The sequence below is a fragment of the Dioscorea cayenensis genome, chromosome 2 (assembly GCF_009730915.1).
Source record: "Dioscorea cayenensis subsp. rotundata cultivar TDr96_F1 chromosome 2, TDr96_F1_v2_PseudoChromosome.rev07_lg8_w22 25.fasta, whole genome shotgun sequence".
In the NCBI taxonomy this organism is placed as follows: domain Eukaryota; kingdom Viridiplantae; phylum Streptophyta; class Magnoliopsida; order Dioscoreales; family Dioscoreaceae; genus Dioscorea; species Dioscorea cayenensis.
The window spans coordinates 2,566,359-2,585,531 of NC_052472.1; the positions used below are offsets into that span (position 1 = coordinate 2,566,359).

Here is a 19,173-nt window from a genome sequence, read left to right on the forward strand (position 1 = left end):
TAAAAAAAGCATTTATTATGATTTTGCCTCATGCCTATTTTCTCTAAGACGGGCTTGTGTATGGGAGGGAGCCATCTTTCCTGTTTGATAATATATACTATTAAGTGGGGAGATCAATATATATGATACGGATGAGACTGATGAGCCATATATCTTGCTTGCTAGATAATATACTCAGCCACTAATAAAATTTTTTAAATTTTTTGTGAAGAATAATGTCTAATTAAGCTCTACCACTGTAATTAATAAGAATACACATATATTCATGCAAAATTAAATTTTCACCAACTTGCAAAGACAAATTAAAAATACTTTATAATCTCTAGAATTGTAGCTCTACCACTGTAATTAATAAGAATACACATATATCCATGCAAATTTAAATGTTCACCTGCTTGCAAAGACAAATTAAAAATACCTTATAATCTCTGGAATTGTAGTGCTTGCCCATATTACTCCCACAAAAAAAAATCTCTTCAATGAAAAATAAACTTAAATTACCAAAAAAAAATCACACTTATTTAAATTCAATTTAATGTCAATCGAAAGGTTATAGATGTAAATGCATATATTATAGGATATATTTTAATTTTCCAGAGTTGCAGGGGGTATAAAACTCAAAAAAATTGTTAGAATTTGGAGAAAAAAAATAACAAAATAATAATAAAAAAACATAGGGTCTTTTATGAATAAAGCTTTACCGGTTCATATCCCAACAAAACGAATTATTATTCGTCTTTAACAAAATTATAATAATTCAACTTTGAATTATTCGCTAACCAGTTGTACGCCATAGTATGTGGCATGGAGATCTTTCTCTTTAGATCGTAGTATATATGTGGCATGGAGAACTCATGAAAATAAAAAGGAAAAGAAAAATATCTAGTTTCTTTCCATTAGAATTGATCCCCATCCCTTGCAGTAAACTCAGTCGTGACAGCAAGAACTAGCCTTCAAGATTCATCAACAAAGCGTAAAGAAATTGCATTATGCATGCTTTCCAATTAATTTAGTTTGCATATCGCTTCCTTGTGATTGTTTTTCATGTTTTTGTTGCGATTTTGATGAAGTTTCTCGATATGGGGATCGATGATAAGAAGAAGAAGCAAGAAGGGAAGAAGGGAGGAGAGAGGGTGTCATTCTTTAAGTTGTTCTCCTTTGCTGATCCCAAGGATGTGGCGCTCATGGCTGTTGGCACGATTGCCGCCATGGCCAATGGATTCTCCAGCCCCCTCATGATCTTCATCTCCGGAGATCTAATAAACTCCTTCGGAGTTGCTAATAAGAACAATGTGGTTCACTTGGTATCCAAGGTTTGCGGACATCATTCCATTTGATTTCCAAGTTTTAGATTTGGTTTTGCATTGAGGAATTTGTATTGCTGTACCATTTTGATTTGATTGAACTAGATATGTGATAAGAAAGTATTTTGATTCTCAATTTAATAAGTGATTGATGTAATGACTGCCTATTTGTTTTTTTCTTCTTGATATTGGTTTTGATATCCAACTATGACGAGTGGAAACAGATGACATGCATGCATGTATGACTGTTTAGTTTCCGAATGTTCGTCATTCCAGTTTTTAGAAGTTCTTTATTAAATCGTCATTGATATTTCATCTGAATTACGCTGGTTTGATTTCATTGGTTCTGCCAAACATAAATAAATAAAATAATGAACAAGACACAAATGTTTATGGAAAAAGCTGAAAGTATACTTTCAATAATCATATTTGCTGATAATCACATTTCATTTTTATTCCATTGCTGCTTGCAATTAATATTCATTGTTGCACAATAAAATTATTTTAAGCACTTTCAAATGACTCTTCCATTCAGGTAATTATCAAATATGTCTATTTGGCTATTGGGTCTGGAGTTGCTTCATTCCTACGTAAGTGTGAAACTACTCTTTTTTTTTTCTCCTTTTTTATCTATGAAAATTTCAACTCTTTATCTTATCCATGTCCTTTAAATAAGCTTATGATGCCTTTGGTGGGTTTTTTGTTATACTTTTAAACATTTGGCTTATAATTGGATGTGGATTAATTTCATGGGTTGGTATGTCTTATGGTTTCTACACTAGCTTTTATACTCTGACAAAAAGAAAAATTTTCAACAATAATAATAAAATCTAATAGTCCCAACTATTTTGATGTCTACTATATAAATTCTACATTTGCACATTGCTCTGTCAAAAACCAAAAGACTAAATTAATTAAGCTCAGACATATCATAATGTAAAATTATATTAAAAACTTTCTAGGTCCACCTCTTCTTTTACAACCCTTCATATAAAAGAAATCCATTTTTTAGATGGAGATTTCTATCGGTTGTTGGAGAACATGACCATACCATCTTGAATGGTTCTATGTTAACTTATCAATAACATCTGCTACTCTTAATATATTTTGAATAAATTTATTATTTAATTAGTTATATATAATAATACTTGACATTCATTTCAACGTTCTCATCGTAGTAACGCTTATTCTTTAAATATGTTGTTTGCCAAAGCCATTTAGTTCAAGTGGTTAGAAGTATTAACATGGGTCCCTTATGTAGCATGTGGAGTGGTGATGGTTTGAATTTTTTGCTGGAGAAATTAACTCACGGGTGTTATTGCCTAACTTGCTCGCCGATGATGTGAAGGCGCGTTTAAGACAATAACTCACATGTAATAGAGATATTAACAAGTGCTTATTGCCTTTGCCATTGTTGCGTTGGAGTTAAATATATTATAGCTAGCTCAACAACCATTTTATAAAACTAGCCTTCCCATTTAAGAAGCATTCTATTATCAAAAAAACTCCAAAAGCTCTCTTCTATTTTAGCCATTTGTGACATTTTCTGCATGTTCCTAGTCATCTTTGATTATAGAGCCTAAATATCAAATGTTTTGCTTCTACTAATTTTAGTATCATTCATTTTAACTCCTCTTTCATGTCCACTTGTTTTATTACTAAAATTATATTTCAGAGATTTTATATTTATCCTACTTAGAAGCCCTTAACTTGTCAAGTACTTCTCAATATCTTTAACTTTAAATTGATATCTTTCTTATTTTTATTAACTAAAAATATATGATTGTCAAACATGTACTAAGAAATCTTATCTTAAATATGCGTAATCCATTCAATGATAGGAGTATCACTTATCATTAAGTTCAATTGTCTATGTCAGTAAGGAGAAAATTTCTTGCAAATAATTTTTTTTTAATAAAATAAAAAATTGATATAAAGAATGCGTTAAATGCATTTCATTTACCTTGATATAAAGAAAGTTCAATTGTAACAAGACTTGGCTTACATTTTGAATTGGAATTTCATAATATTGCCTTTATAGTGCTCTTGTAGATCCATTGATTCTGGCATTTTAAAAGGTGTTTTGGCAGTGGATGCTTCCTATTTACCTTGTTTTGGTTTATTTTTAATATAGATTTTTTTTATTTTGAAGATTAGCAATTACGCTGCTAATAAAAATAAGGGCTTGCATAAACCTCAGTACAGCATGTGGGGGGTCGGGGTCTACATACACATGAGCACTGGGATCACCTGCACATAAACGCTACTCACACTCCCAGGTATATGCCCTCACTAGTGAATCAAACTTTTACTATTTATGAATAGTTTGAACGACAACCTGGTAATTATCAATATATCATTTGCCCTTTGATATTTTTAATGTAGATCTCTTGATTGTAGAGTTGTTGTGTAGGGTTTTAGTTTTTGTTGATTGAGAATTTACTATATTCTTCTCTTCGGGTGAATAAAGTGGATAAATTCTTCTAAAGTAAATATAATTTAGTATACAAAAACGAAAATTATTCATAGCACAATGTTGAATGTTGCCATTGATTCTGTATCTTTTTTCTTTCTTTCTTTCTTCTTCTTCTTTTTTTTTTTTTAAATTTTTCGTTAAGAAATGTGGGTAGGCTACGGTATCTTTGACTGTTGACTTGAGATGGGAATGAAACACCACTGACCTATTGCAAAGGTGTTGTTAACATTTTCATTACTAATGTAAATTACTAATGTGTTTATCAGTGGAACAATTATTTGTAATGATGTTAACTGTTATTTAAAAGAAATTATTTGGTGTTTTTTATCAGTGTTATGGTGTATAATAGATTCTAACAAGAGGCTAATGTTTGAAAAAATTAATCTAGAGTTATCATGTTGGATGGTTACTGGAGAAAGGCAAGCAACACGGATTCGCGGTTTGTACTTGAAAACTATACTGAGACAAGACATAGCATTCTTTGATAATGAAACAACAACGGGAGAAGTGATTGGAAGAATGTCGAGGGACACAATTCTTATTCAAGAAGCTATTGGTGAGAAGGTGATTCCTTGATAAATGTCTCAAAGCTCAACATATTTTTGTTTCATTTTTATTTGAATGTCCATGTTATGTTTGATATAAGGTTGTGAAAAAAACCATTGGACATAAAATCCTATCATCTTACTCGTCATTTTTTTTAAACTTTCTTGATATTTTAGGTGGGAATGTTCATGCAACTTGTGACCACATTTTTTGGAGGCTTCATAATAGCATTTATAAGAGGATGGCATCTCTCACTTGTAATATCTGGTAGCATCATTTCAATAATTACATCATCATTGTCATCCACGGAGCAAGATGCATATGCTGATGCAGGAAATGTTGTTGAACAAACAATTGGAGCAATGAGAACAGTAAGTTCAAGCCTTTGTGCATTTTTCATCAATGGTTCAATTACTAGTGGTCTAAATAGATAATTATTTCCTCTCTTCAACATATGTAAGGTTGCTTCATTTACTGGCGAGAAGCTAGCCATTTCAAAGTACAACCAGTTTATTAAAGTAGCATACAAATCTACCGTTCATCAATGGATTTTTTCTGGCGTAGGAGGTGGTGCCGTATGGTTAATTATTCTTAGCACCTACTCACTGGCAATATGGTATGGTGCTAAGTTGATTCTTCAAAAAGAATACAATGGTGGTACAGTTATTAACATTGTAATGCACTACGTCATTTATGGGCTTTAGAGGCAATTAAATAGAGGGGTTTTAAAAAACCACCTCTATAATAAATAGGATTTTTTTAAAAAACATTTTTAGAGTCGGTTTAGTTAAACCCCTCTGCATTAATTTTGGTTTTAAAAAATAATTAAAAAAACCATCCTCTCTCTCTCTCTCTCTCTCTCTCTCTCTCGCGCCCTAATTCCTCCGCCCTCGCCTCTTCGTGCCCGCCTCCCCAAACCCTCTACCCCTCTTAGGGCCACCCTCAAACTCCGGCCCCATGACAACTCTCTCAGAACCCTCATCCCCTCCGCCACCGCGGCAACTGCTCTCTCCCTAGCTGCCCTCCTCGGCCGCCCTCTCAAGCCATCTCTCGCCACCGCCCCCATCTCTCAGTCCGAGACCCTCCCGGAATCCCTCACCGATGATGAGAAAGTCCGCGCACTCGAAGACCACCCCACCTCTGATCCAAACGGAAAAACCCTTTAATCTTCTGCCTCACCTCCGGCGTGAGAAAGGGTTAGGGTTCCGGTGAGCTCCATCAATGAGGGTGAAGAAGCAGAAGAGGCACCGCAAGGCAGTGAGGTTCTACTCAGCGCGCTTTGGATTCTGTGAACCCTACAAGGTCCTCTGCGATGGTACCTTCGTTCACCACCTCCTTCTCCACGGCCTCGTTCCTACGGACAACGCTCTCCAACGTCTCCTCAGAGCCCATGTGCTACTCTTCTCCTCTCGCCAAGTCGTTGGTGAGCTCCAAGTGCTTGGTGAATCCCACTCTGAAGCTCTTAATGCCGCTCGCCAGCTTGTCACCACGAGGTTGCCCTCTTCATTGGATTTCTCTCTGTTCATGCCTTTTTTATTGTTTTGATATGATTAGGGCTTATGTTGTGCTGGTTTTGTTGTTCCAGATGCGACCATGAGAAGAGGGTGAGCGCCACTGCGTGCATAGAATCGATCATCTGAAAGTCGAATCCCGAGCATTTCTTTGTGGCCACGCAGGACGCTGATCTTCGAATGATTTCTTGTTGTCATTATTTAGACCTCTTTGATTTTTTTTTTTGATGTTTATTGCAGATTTTGGTGGAACTATTCTCTTGATTACCATATAGTTTTTTTGGTACGAGTTTGCAAATCTACTGATCTGATTTTATCAGGAACCTTAGAAATATGCCTGATTTTTCATAATTGTTTTTTCACATTGTGTGTGTGTATTATAATATGATAAAATTTTGTTAAGAAATCTCTATAGTATCTTTTTAACCATGCCTACTTATTGTGGTTTGACTCATGTGATCATTAAAATAGTAGGATATGCATTTTGTTTTAGGGATTTAATAAAATTGTTTTTGTTTGATGTACAAGAAAATCAACTTTGTTTCAGTCTGTATTGAATCCTTTTACATGTTTCTTAGGAGTGTGCTAGACATGTATTGGTTGATTATGCTATCAATAAAAAAAGTTGTACAAAGTTATATGAAGCCTTGGACAAGTGTGAAGAGATACTTGGCAAGCAGCGGTAAATTTGTGGGAATGTGTTGACTGAAGCTGATGTGAGCTTGTTTGTCACTCTTATAAGATTTGATGAGGTACAGTTCATCTCTTAAGTGAAGAATATATTCTTTTTGGTCCTGATGACTTTAACCACATTTTGTAATGGTATTTCAGGCCTTGTACAATATTTAGTTTTTGTAACTGGAAGCAAAAACTTTTTTAATTCTAAAACCAGATGCAATTTCTAGTATTTAAATTAGAAGCGTCTTATTAATTGTAGCTTTACATTAAGCAAGTATATCCTAGAAACTAGTATTCAAATCAACTGTAGCATATTTGATGCACTCGCTTTTTCCTTTGTTTAATTCTCGACAAAATAAAAGCACGGCCAAGTCGAATTTGATAATAATTTTTTTCAGTCAATTTCCAGAATTGGCATTCAGAATTACTCCTCTTAAGTCTTAACTATTTTACTTTGACAAAACTCAATTTACTGAACCAGTTTCCTTGCATAATTTTGTTGACAATGCTTTAGTTGTTAACTCACCTCATTCTTCATATTTCATGCAGGTTTATGTTGTTCATTTCAAATGCAACAAGAATCTGATACGAGAGTATCCAAATCTGTTCAACTACACCAAAGACATATACCAAACCAATGGCATGAGCAGCTCCATTAACATGGAACACATTATGTTTGATTCCTTACTTTCCAGTTTCAGTTCATCCATTGCCATTGTCAATGAGGGTATATAATCTTAGGCATGAGAAAAAATAATTGGCAAAATTTATTCTAACTACTAAACTGTGTCATCTTTTTTGCCTTTTGAAGTATAAACACCAGCAATGAAAAATTTGACCATCTTTCTCATCATCTTCTTCAACTCATTAACCTATGCATTGCTTGAAAGGGATATTGCCAACCTCCATGTCCAAGACAAGCTCCTTCTCTCATCAGCTTTTGGCCCTGAAAGCATCACCTTCGACACCAACGGCAAAGGCCCCTACATTGGCTTCTCTAATGCCCATATACTCAAATGGATAGGCTGTAGTCTTGGTTGGCAAGAGTTTGCCACCACTTCAAACATCAGGTATATATATATATATATATATATATATATATATAATACAGATACATATATAACTACATAAGATAATATCTTATGAGTTTTTTACTATGGTTTTAATTACTATATTTTCAAGACAAGTAACTATGATAGCATAAAATATTTTCATGTAAGTTTAGAGAGTAAATATGGGAGGCCATTGGGGTTGCAGTTTAATAAAGGCACCGGTGATCTTTACATCACTGATGCTTATTTTGGATTATTAACTGTTGGACTTGAGGGAGGAGAGGTAGCACAAGTTGTTGTGGCTGCTATGGCTGCTGATGATCAACCATTTGGGCTCACTAATGGTTTGGATGTTGATCAACAGAATGGCATGGTTTATTTCACTGATAGCACTACTCATTTCCAAAGAAGGTGAATTATTCTAATTTATGGTTTTCTTTTTTTTTTTTATTATTAATGCTGTTAGCTCTTTGAAAATCTTCTTCATTATTCTCAAATTAAAGAAAATAATATATGTGATATGAAAACTTAAAACCCAAGTGCACCAACTGAATCATTAATTGTTGCATCTGATTCAGGTCATCAGCTTATAAAAGGAGTATTGTTTCAGTTTCCTTACTTTCCAGTTTCAGTTCATCCATTGTCATTGCCAATGAAGGTATATAATGAAAATGAATAGGGTCCACACTTGATCACATTCACAGGTTAAGATTCTGAAACCAAAAATACAATGCACGGGCATTAGTTTTAACATGTGACACATGCCCATCAACCTCAAATTTGGATCCCATTATATGCATGCATCTTTTGACCCTCAAATAGTTATCAGTTAGCCCTACAATGTGTCTCTCACTTTATTTTCTTTTCTGCAGATAAACCTATCACATGCAGTAAACTTACTAGTTTATTTTGTAATACTTTAAATGTCTACATTAAACTAGTTATACTAGTTATACTAGCCACTAGCTTATGTTAAAAGGAGGTGCATATAATATTTTAATTAAACTTAAGTGAATTTAGTTTGAGAAGCCAATCACCAAGGTTAAAAAAATAACCCTACATCTTTTTTCTAGGGATGGAGTTAATGAGTCACAGATCAATCGGGTCCTAAACATTGAGTTGGATCAAATCATTGAGGTTCTTTTCTTGTTGATTTTCCTAGAAAATTATGCTAGTATCCATAAATGGTTAAGGGTTATCTAATGTTGCAAGGGAATTGAGTGTGCAAGTTGTCATTTGTTCCAGACATGCAAATTTCTTTATGAGAAATGGTCTCCCAAGTCATTGTTGCCCAAAAGAATCACCACACTAAGGTTTTCCAGCCTAATTCACTTGATAACGTTCCACCGGTGAGCTTTCTCATTGCTTTTTGTTGTTTAACTTTTTTTTGTTTCCTAGTTCCATATAGCCTTTTCTTGTAATTACTGTGTTATGGTTTTTTTTTTAAGGAATCTCCTCTACAAATCATCATGTGGCTCAAAAGGTTTGTTGGATATTAGCTTCGAAGTAGAGTTTTTATTTTTGGGCTCAAAATTTACAATTTTCATCATATGGCTCGATATGGTTTTTATGCTGCATATCTTCCATGCCATAAGAGATACTGATTGCTTGCAATTCTTGAAGTGATCACTGGTTTATCATGTTTCTAAAAGCCAATAATTTTTTTAATGTTATGACTTCTAGCTGACTTCTCTGGTTGAGGTTATTCTAATATAAGATTAGTTATTTTTTTTTTAATTGTTTATAATATTTTCAAGGAATATAAAACTAGCTTGTCATTTCAGAAGCTACCAATGGAGGATACTATCTTTTGAATGTGAATGCCATATAAAATTAGGGTATTGTGGGTTCAATAAGTGCATTGTTTGACATTATTAGATTGTTTGTTTCTTTGCCTGCCTGTTTTTACCTTTCTGCCCTTTGAAAATATCAGATTTCCAATTAAGTTTTTTTAAAATTAGTGTATTGTGTGTAGGTTTTATTTGGTCAATCTAAATACAAGATTGGATTTTTGATTAAGATTGGATTTTTGTTTAATGTTTTTTGCGATTTTTGGAGAATTTATGGTTAAAGATCAAGAGGGTTGAAGATGAGGATACATGAAGCTTTTTTTACTTTGTGTAATTAACTCAAAAAATATTTTGTAATGAAAGTACACAAATAGTGTAAAACACTTATATTTTGTAATTACTCAAAATACATTATACTTTTAACTCGTGAATATGTCAATAAAGGTCAATGAAATTGAATTTAGTATATTTTTTTCTATGTAATGAAAAATTTTTATTTTTTTAATTTACAGAGTTAACAAATTTATTTATTATTAATAGGAAAAATTAAAAATTTAATTCAATTCAATGAACAAATCTAGAGGTGATTATAACCACCTTTAAAAAGTATGAACATGCAAGATATTATTAACTCATAGAGGCGGTTATAACCGCCTCTAGCACTTTAATTTTTAGAGAGATGGTTATAACCACCTCTAAAACTATTGATGATTAATGAAAAATTATTAGCTATAGAGGCGGTTATAACCGCTCTACCACTTATAAGAAGGCAATGAAAACTTAGTAGTTATAGAGGCGGTTATAACCGTCTCAAAAACTAGTGAAAGGTAATGAAAACTTAGTAGCTATAGAGGCGGTTATAACCGCCTCTACTCTTGTTATTAAAAACCGCTTCCGTAAATAAAACTTACCCCAACGGTTGGTACAAACCGGCTCTAAAATGTAGGGCCGGCTTGATACGAGGCGGTTTAGAGGCGGGTAAAAAAACCAACACTATACCTACAGAGGCGGTTATAACCGCCTCTATAGGGCTTTAAAACCGCCTCAAAAACATTTTTTTGGTGTAGTGATGGCAGTTTTGACAAGTGGAATGTAAGTACATTTTTTTTATATACATATTATAGTGTTCTGAAGAAATGATAATGAAATTCTTTATGTGACAATACTTTCTAGGCTTGATTCTTACACATTATAATGGCAGGTCACTTGGTCAGGTATTACCCTATGTGACGTCATTTGGTAAAGGGCAAGCTTCAGCATATAAAATGTTTGAGACAATTAAGAGAAAACCTGCAATTGATGTTTATGATACAAATGGTATAGTGTTGGAAGATATAAAGGGTGTTATTGTTATGAAAGATGTAACTTTTAGCTACCCATCAAGGCCAGACCATCTTATATTTGATGGTTTCTCAGTGCATGTACATAGTGGCAAAACCATGGCTCTGGTTGGGGAGAGTGGCAGTGGAAAATCCACTGTGATTAGTCTGTTGGAGAGGTTTTATGATCCACAGGGTGGTGAAGTCCTAATTGATGGTGTAAACCTGAAGAACTTGAATCTCAAATGGATTAGAGAAAAGATTGGACTTGTAAGCCAAGAGCCTGTGTTATTTACGATGACAATAAGAGAAAATATTGCATATGGAAAGGAAGGTGCAACCTCTGATGAAATCTGGACAGCTGTTGAGCTTGCCAATGCTGCAAATTTCATTGACAACATGCCCAATGTAAATATAATCTTCCTATTTTCATCTAGTTGCTTTCATGCCATTTGTTGTTATTAGTGACTCTTTTTTTTTCTTCCACAGGGTCTGGACACCATGGTGGGTGAGCATGGAACACAACTTTCTGGTGGGCAAAAACAGAGGATTGCGATTGCCAGGTCAATCTTGAAAAACCCAAAAATTTTGTTACTGGATGAAGCTACTAGTGCGCTAGATGCAGAATCAGAGTGAATAGTTCAAGAAGCATTGGTTAGAGTCTTGGTAGAGAGAACCACCATTATCGTAGCTCATCGTCTGGGTACAGTGAAAAATGCTAATACAATAGTAGTTGTTTACCGAGGAAAAATAGTTGAACAAGGTTAACATTTAATTTTCTTAACTCCGTAGTTTGAAATTAATGCTCTATTTTCTTTTATTTTAATGAGTTGCATGCATGTTGGGCAGGTTCACATGCAAATTTGATCAGCCATTCTGAAGGAACCTATTCCCAGCTTATTAGATTACAAGAAAATAAAAAACAGGATAAGAAAGAACCCAGTAAACATTCACAAAATATGGTTTTAAGTAATGATACAGTAACACCCATAGTTAGATCAGAGAGCCATAGATCTACAAGGAGGTCAACAAGTAGAGGTTTTCACATTAATTTCTCGTAATAACAACAGAGAAGATGATTCTCAGAAACCTCTAGAAAAAGATAACAATGGGATTCGTGAACAAGTCTCAATCAAACGGCTTTGTATCTCTCGAACAAGCCGTAGGCACCAATTCTTGCAATCGGCATCTATTATAGGTGCCATTAATGGACCCGACAATGCCGTTGTTTGGGTTCTTGTTATCAAGTGCCATACAAACATTCTATGAACCCTCCACATGAGCTTCGCAAGCATTCCAGTCTTTGGGCATTAAGGTTTTTGGCCATGGGATTTATATGTTTCGTGGTATCACCTGTGGTAAGCTTCCTCTTTGGCATGGCTGGTGGAAAGCTGGTCGAGCGGATTCGTTCTCTTTCATTTGAGAGGGTGGTGTACCAAGAGATCAGTTGGTTTGATGAGCCCTCACATTCCAGGTCCCTATTATTTTGATAATTTCTTTCTATGAGTTAGATTGAATGTTATGTACATATTAAATTTCCTTCACATTGTAGCGGGGCCATATGTGAGAGGTTGTATGCTGATGCTACGACAGTGAGCGAAATTGTGGGTGAATGCTTATCACAAATGGTTCAAATCTTGTCTATGGTTATTGCTGGGCTTGTGATAGCCATGATTGCTAACTGGAAGTTGGCATTTACAGTTATAGCCTTGCTTCCTTTAATCTGTCTACAAGGGTACGCTAAGATGAAGTTTTCCCAGGGTTTTAGTGCAGATGCAAAGGTAACTTCTCTTGAGAATTTAACAATTGTATTCTACATGAGAGCTTGATTGGGATGGTGAGAAATTTGAGTTTGCAGGTCAAGTATGAAGAAGCCAGTCAGGTGGCAAATGATGCAGTTGGAAATATTAGAACCGTGGCATCATTTTGTGCGGAGATGAGAGTGATAAAAGAGTATCAGAAGAAATGCGAAGGTCCCTTGAGAAATGGAGTTCGGCAAGGGATCATTAGCGGGTTGGGGTTTGGCTTCTCATTCGCAGTGTTATACGTTGGTTACGCCATTTGCTTCTATGCTGGAGCTCGTTTCATGCATAATGGAAGTGCGACTTTCAACCAAGTCTTCAAAGTGAATGGCCATCTATATATTCCATATATTCCAATATTTTCCTTACATTTTGAAAGAAATATCTGAGAGTTTAATGTAATAATTCATGATGGCAGGTGTTTTATGCGTTAACAATGGCAGCTTCAGGTGTATTACAATCCAGCGCTTCCGGTACAAAAACCAACAAAGCTAAGGACTCAGCAGCTTCAATCTTTGAGATTCTTGACAACAAGTCCAAGATTGACTCTAGCACCGATGAGGGTGTCACATTGGCATATGTTCGAGGCGACATTGTGTTTCAGCATGTTAGTTTTAAGTGTCAAAGCTGTTGATCAGAGCTTCATGTGGCTGGTCAGAGCTAACATAGTTGACTAAGCAGTAGATTGGGCTACAACAGTACGAATTATGAAAAGCATGCGTTGATTGGAGAGTTCTGTCCAAATGGCGCCGCTTGATAGGATGTTTACTTTTCTATGCTTTAATGTTTGTCTGCTGCCTTACTGGCATGCGAGTTATCTTATGCCTTTATATTCTCATGTTTTGTATCTCTTTTGTTAAGCAAGCTAAGGAAGTTCAAGCTAAGCTTCAGTGTGTCCACCTAAATTGTGTGTGTGTTGAATCAAATAGCATCTTCAGTTTAACAGTGGTATCAGAGAACAGCGACCTGATGGCCGGATGTTCCTCATCATCAAATACCTCCAACGCCAACGTTCCATATTTCGATGGAGAAGATTATAACCTGTGGAGCATGATGATGAAAACCATGTTTCGCTCGTGGAGAAAGGCTTCAGCGAAGAAGGAGATGAAAACCGCATCAATGAAAGCATGAAGAAAGATGCGAAGGCCTTGTTTTTGATTCAACAAGCTCTTACTAAGAAAGTGCTAATCAGAATTTCTGGTGCTAAAACAGCTAAAGAAGCATGGGAGATCTTGAAGACAGAGTTTCAAGGGAATGAGAATACAATCACTGTTCAGCTTGCATGCGTTGCATCGTGAGCTAGATGTCAGAAAGATGAGGCCGGTGAAAAGGTGCAGGATTATGTGAGTAAAATCCTAAACATCGTGTATCAAATTAAGATGCTCGGTGAAGAAGTCCTTGAAAAAAACAGTGATTGTAAAAATTCTAAGGAGTCTCTCTCCTAGATTTGTAAATGTGATATCTTCCATCTTAGAAGCGAAAAATATGAGCACACTCACAGTGGAAGAGTTAAGTGGGTCTCTAAAGAGTCATGAATCAATTCCTAAACTCAGCTCTCGGTCAAGAAGAACAAGTGGCGTATACGTCAAGGCGTTGCATATTAGCGAGCAAAGCACCGTGGGAGGAAGAGGACGTGGCCGCGGGTTCATGGGGAGAGGACGCGGTCACGGTCGAGGAAGAAGTGCGTGTCGATCAACCCAATGACACCAATGGATCACGAAGAGGGAGTACAAAGGCTTTACATGCAAAAAAATACGGGCATGTAAAAAGCACAATCGTTTGGTATAAGACTAAAGAAGCAAATGTAACAGTTGAAGAAGCAAAGCAGAAAGAAGATGAAGGAATGCTTTTCATGGCTAGCAGTACAACTAAGCTTGAAGATGGAGGCACATGGCTCATTGATAGTGGTTGTTCCAACCACATGTCGTGGATCGAAAACCTATTCAAAAGCATTGAAGAAATCCTCATCTCAAGTCATTCGACTTGGAGATGGGAACACACTAGAGGTTGCGGGGATCGAGTGCAGCTTGCATTGAGAACAAGCTCAGGGCAAACAAAGCTGTTGACGAATGTTCAATTCGTCCCGAATCTGGCCCATAACTTACTAAGCGTAGGGCAGCTCATGTCAACCGGATATAAGGTTGAATTTTAAATGGTGACTGTGAGATCAAAGATGATCATTCAAACACTCTACTAGCAAGAGTGCATATGACACCACATAGGCTCTTCCCTCTTGGTGGATGTAACCTTGGTGGAGCTCATGTGGTACAAGGAATTGACGAGACAAGGAATCTATGGCACAACAGGTATGGACACTTGAATGTTAGAAGCCTACAAAGTCTATCAGAGAACCAACTGGTGGAAGGACTTCCTACTATATCAACAATACAACAGTGTGAAGCTTGTATGCTTGGGAAGCAGACAAGAGAAATGTTCCCCAAAGGGCAAGCACAAAGAGCGTCTGGCCCATTACAACTCATCCATGGGGACTTAGTAGGTCCTATGCAAACACCGTCAATTGGAGGTAACCTTTACTTCTTTCTATTAACTGACGACTTCACCAGGCACAGCTGGGTGTATTTTCTCCCACGAAAGGCCGAGGCTCTGCAAAAGTTCAAGGTATTCAAGACATCAGTAGAGAAGCAATGCTCGTTGCCAGTAAAGGTGCTCAGAACAGATCGCGGTGGGGAATTCATGTCACATGAATTCAAAGCATTCTGTGAACTCACCGGCGTCAAGCAACAATTCACGGCACCATATTCACCCCAGCAAAACAGTGTCGCAGAACGGAAGAATCGTACAGTCATGGAGATGGCGAGAACAATATTGAAGCAACTAAATACACCACTGGAATTCTGGGCTGAGGCGGTCGCCACTGCAGTTTATATTTTGAATAGATCACCGACGAGTGCTCTTGACCGGTTGACACCGCACGAAGCACTAACTGGGTCTAAACCCAAGGTGGATCACCTTCGTGTGTTCGGATGCTTGGCATATGCGATTGTGGACCCTCAAGCAAGAAGAAAATTGGATGATAGATCACAGAGGATGGTGTTCATCGGCTATTGTGAGAACTCCAAGGCTTACAAAGTCTTTGATCCCGAGTCAAAGAAATTCAGAGTCAGCAGAGACGTTCAGTTCGTCGAAAATAAAGGCTAGGATTGGGTAAACTCTTATGACTCAACTGCAAGAGTTTGTGCGACAAATGCTGACGTGGTAGACAAGGTTGTTGGGAATCAAGCTGCAATTCCTCAGCCGTCTGATGAAGTTGATGAACGGCTTGAAATCAGTCAACCTCAAACCAACTGGTCTCCAAACATTCAAACAGAAAGCACGGGTGAGGATGATTCTCCGATAAGGTACAGATATATAACCGATATCTATAATAGCTCCTCGTGTGCATTAACTGTTGCAGATCCAGTGCTAGTAGAAGATGCAATGCAAGACAACATGTGGATCTCGGCAATGGAGGAAGAGATGATGGCGATCGACAAGAATAAAACATGGAAGCTAACCCAGTTGCCAGACGGGAAGAAGGCCATTGGTTTAAAATGGATTTTTAAATCCAAGTTTAACCCAGATGGTTCATTATTGAAGAAGAAGGCACGAATAGTAGCAAAAGGGTATTCCCAACTTGATGGAATTGATGTCGATGAAGTTTATTCCCCTGTAGCTCGTATAGAGACAATTCGGCTGTTCTTTGCTATCGGAGCTCAGAAGCACTGGCGCATATACCAGCTTGACGTGAAGACAGCCTTCTTGAATGGTGAATTAAAGGAGGAGGTGTATGTTTCTCAGCCTGAGGGGTTCATCATCAAAGGAAAGGAAGAATGTGTATACAAGCTCCAAAAGGCCCTGTATGGTCTCCGGCAAGCACCGAGAGCATGGTACAGTCGAATAGATGATTACTTCCATCAAATTGGTTTCAAGAGAAGCCTCAATGAGCCCACAGTGTATACAAAGCATCAAGGGAGTTCTGGTGTGATATTACTGTGTTTGTATGTGGACGACATCATCTATATGGAGTCCTCGATTGATATATTAATGGAGTTCAAGTGCAACATGATGAAGACCTTTGAGATGACAGACCTTGGAGAGTTAAAATATTTTCTGGGATTAGAGGTAAAACAGGCTGAGGGTTCACTGTTTGTATCACAAAAAAGATATGCAGAGGACATGTTAAGAAATTCAGGAATGCTTCATTGTAAGTTCATTGCCACTCACATGAATTCCAATGAAAAGTTAAAATCAACAGACAGTTCAGGAAATGCAGATCAAACTCGATACAGAAGATTTGTTCGAGGGCTCCTATATCTCACTCGCACAATGCCAGACCTCATGTATGCAGTAAGTATGGTATCTCGTTTCATGCAGAACCCAACAATGCACCACCTTGGGGCAGTGAAACGAGTATTGCATTATGTGGCCGGAACCACTAATTATGGATTGCACTTTATTCATAACAATCAATTCAAGCTTGTAGGGTATTCAGACAGTGATTTTGGTGGCTCGCAAGATGATAGAAAGAGCACTACAGGCTGGTGTTTCTTCCTTGGCTCAGCTGCGATAGCATGGTGTTCAAAAAAACAGCAAATCACAGCACTGTCAAGTACAGAAGCAGAATATATTTCTGCAACATCAGCGGCATGCGAGGCTGTCTGGCTGCGGCGTTTGATGGAGGACTTGGAGGTGAGACAAGAAGGTGCAAGTGTCATTTACTGTGACAATAGTTCTGCCATTTCTATTACGAAGAATCCAACCATGCACGGGCGAACAAAACACATTGACACCCGATTCCATTTCATTCGCGATCTTGTTAGTAGTGGGGCACTAAATGTTCAGTATTGCAAAACCAATGAACAGATCGCTGATGTGTTTACAAAGGCATTGCCAACTCATAAGTTCAATTACTTTCGAGATGAACTTGGTGTAAGGAAGCTCTAATCAAGGGGAGGATGTCAAAGCTGTTGATCAGAGCTTCATGTGGCTGGTCAGAGCTAACATAGTTGACTAGCGATGAGATTGGGCTACAGCAAGATGCAATTATGAAAAGCAGCGTTGATTGGAGAGTTACATCCAAAATGGCGCCGCTTGATAGGATGTTTACTTTTCTATGCTTTAATGTTTGTTCTGTCGCCCTTTACTCGGCATGCGAGTTATCTTATGCCTTTATATTCTCATGTTTTTGTATCTCTTTTGTTAAGCAAGCTAAGGAAGTTCAAGCTAAGCTTCAGTGTGTCCACCTAAATTGTGTGTGTGTTGAATCAAATAGCATCTTCAGTTTAACATTAAGTACCCAACTAGACCTGAAGTTCAAATCTTCAAAGACCTTTGCTTGACTATTTCCTTTGGAAAGGTACATACATATGAGTTCTTTTTATATTATGTTATAATACATTAATCCAAGTTTCAAGTTTCATTTTCTCTGTTTAGACTGTCGCACTAGTTGGTGAGAGTGGCAGTGGGAAATCTACAATTATTGCCATGCTAGAGCGATTCTATGATCCAGATTCTGGCATGATCTTACTCGATGGAGTTAAACTTCAAGACCTAAAGATTAGTTGGTTAAGACAACAAATGGGGTTGGTGAGCCAAGAACCAGTGCTATTCAATGACACAATACGTGCTAACATTGCCTACGGCAAGCAAGGAGAAGTATCTGAAGAGGAGATTATAACGGTAGCTGAGGCGGCCAATGCACACAGGTTCATGTCTGGATTGCCTCAAGGGTATGACACTAATGTTGGCGAGAGAGGAGCTCAGTTGTCTGGTGGTCAGAAACAAAGGATTGCGATAGCGAGAGCCATTATTAAGGACCCCAAGATCTTATTGCTCGATGAGGCAACTAGTGCTTTAGATGCCGAGTCTGAGCATGTGGTTCAAGAAGCATTGCAGAGAGTCATGGTTGGGAGGACTTGTATTGTGGTGGCTCACCGGTTGTCAACAATTAAGGGAGCTGATGTCATTGCGGTCATTAAAAATGGAGTGATTGTTGAACAAGGGAAGCATGAGGAGCTTATAGAGTTGCGTAATGGAGCTTATGCTTCGCTAGTGGCATTACATTCCACCTCCTTCTCTTGAACTTTGTCTGAAGCTAATGCATTTTCTATATTTCTCCTTATTTTTTTAAAAACAAATTATATATATAAATATATATATTAACCACCTATGTATTAGAATAGTGGCAGTTATTCCTTTCAGATCTAGGATTCAAATATCTCCTAACTCAACAGTCACGAGTTTATAGCTTATCCACATTTATGAAAGATTATTTACGCATATGTATAAACATATATATATATATATATATATGTGTGTGTGTGTGTGGGGGGGTCCTTGAAATTTGAACAGGAGGTGTGGTTCCTCCAAATCTCAGGGTTTGGAGGCTTGATTTTATCAAATTACAATTAATTTATATTTGAAATCCCTGATTCTCAATGTTTCCAGGATGCCTTTGTAGATGACCAGAGCACTGAACACCGGAGAAAAAATGCAAGTGTTTGATCAAATGCCTGGAAAGAAGCAAGGTGTTTGTGAAAATGCTCTCCTTAAGTAACACACACAAAGAAGCAAAAAGAAGACTTTTTAAAGATTGGTTTAGGGATGTAAGTGGGGCGGGAAATCCCTGTATCCCGCGGGGCCCAGCCCCGACGGGGCGGGGATTACCCGAAACTTCCCCTCCACGGGGCGGGGAG

At 37.2% G+C, this 19,173-nt stretch overlaps 1 protein-coding gene and 1 long non-coding RNA gene across 2 annotated transcripts; both read left to right on the plus strand.

The window, feature by feature from the left end:
* Positions 1 to 1,169: 1,169 nt before the first annotated feature.
* LOC120269898 (ABC transporter B family member 11-like) lies at positions 1,170 to 18,559 on the plus strand. The gene is given in 18 exon segments (XM_039276893.1): positions 1,170 to 1,313; positions 1,840 to 1,894; positions 4,169 to 4,344; positions 4,503 to 4,697; positions 4,788 to 5,000; position 5,103; positions 10,425 to 10,449; positions 10,559 to 11,084; positions 11,166 to 11,439; positions 11,526 to 11,733; positions 11,735 to 11,888; positions 11,890 to 11,946; positions 11,948 to 12,150; positions 12,229 to 12,457; positions 12,535 to 12,801; positions 12,897 to 13,085; positions 17,760 to 17,834; positions 17,912 to 18,559. Coding segments are annotated over 18 exon segments (3,624 nt in total). The 5' UTR covers positions 1,170 to 1,184.
* Positions 6,509 to 7,438, plus strand: LOC120269915. The gene is made up of 3 exons (XR_005539520.1): positions 6,509 to 6,589; positions 7,065 to 7,242; positions 7,406 to 7,438. It is a non-coding gene; the product is annotated as an uncharacterized LOC120269915 (long non-coding RNA).
* Positions 18,560 to 19,173: the final 614 nt, after the last annotated feature.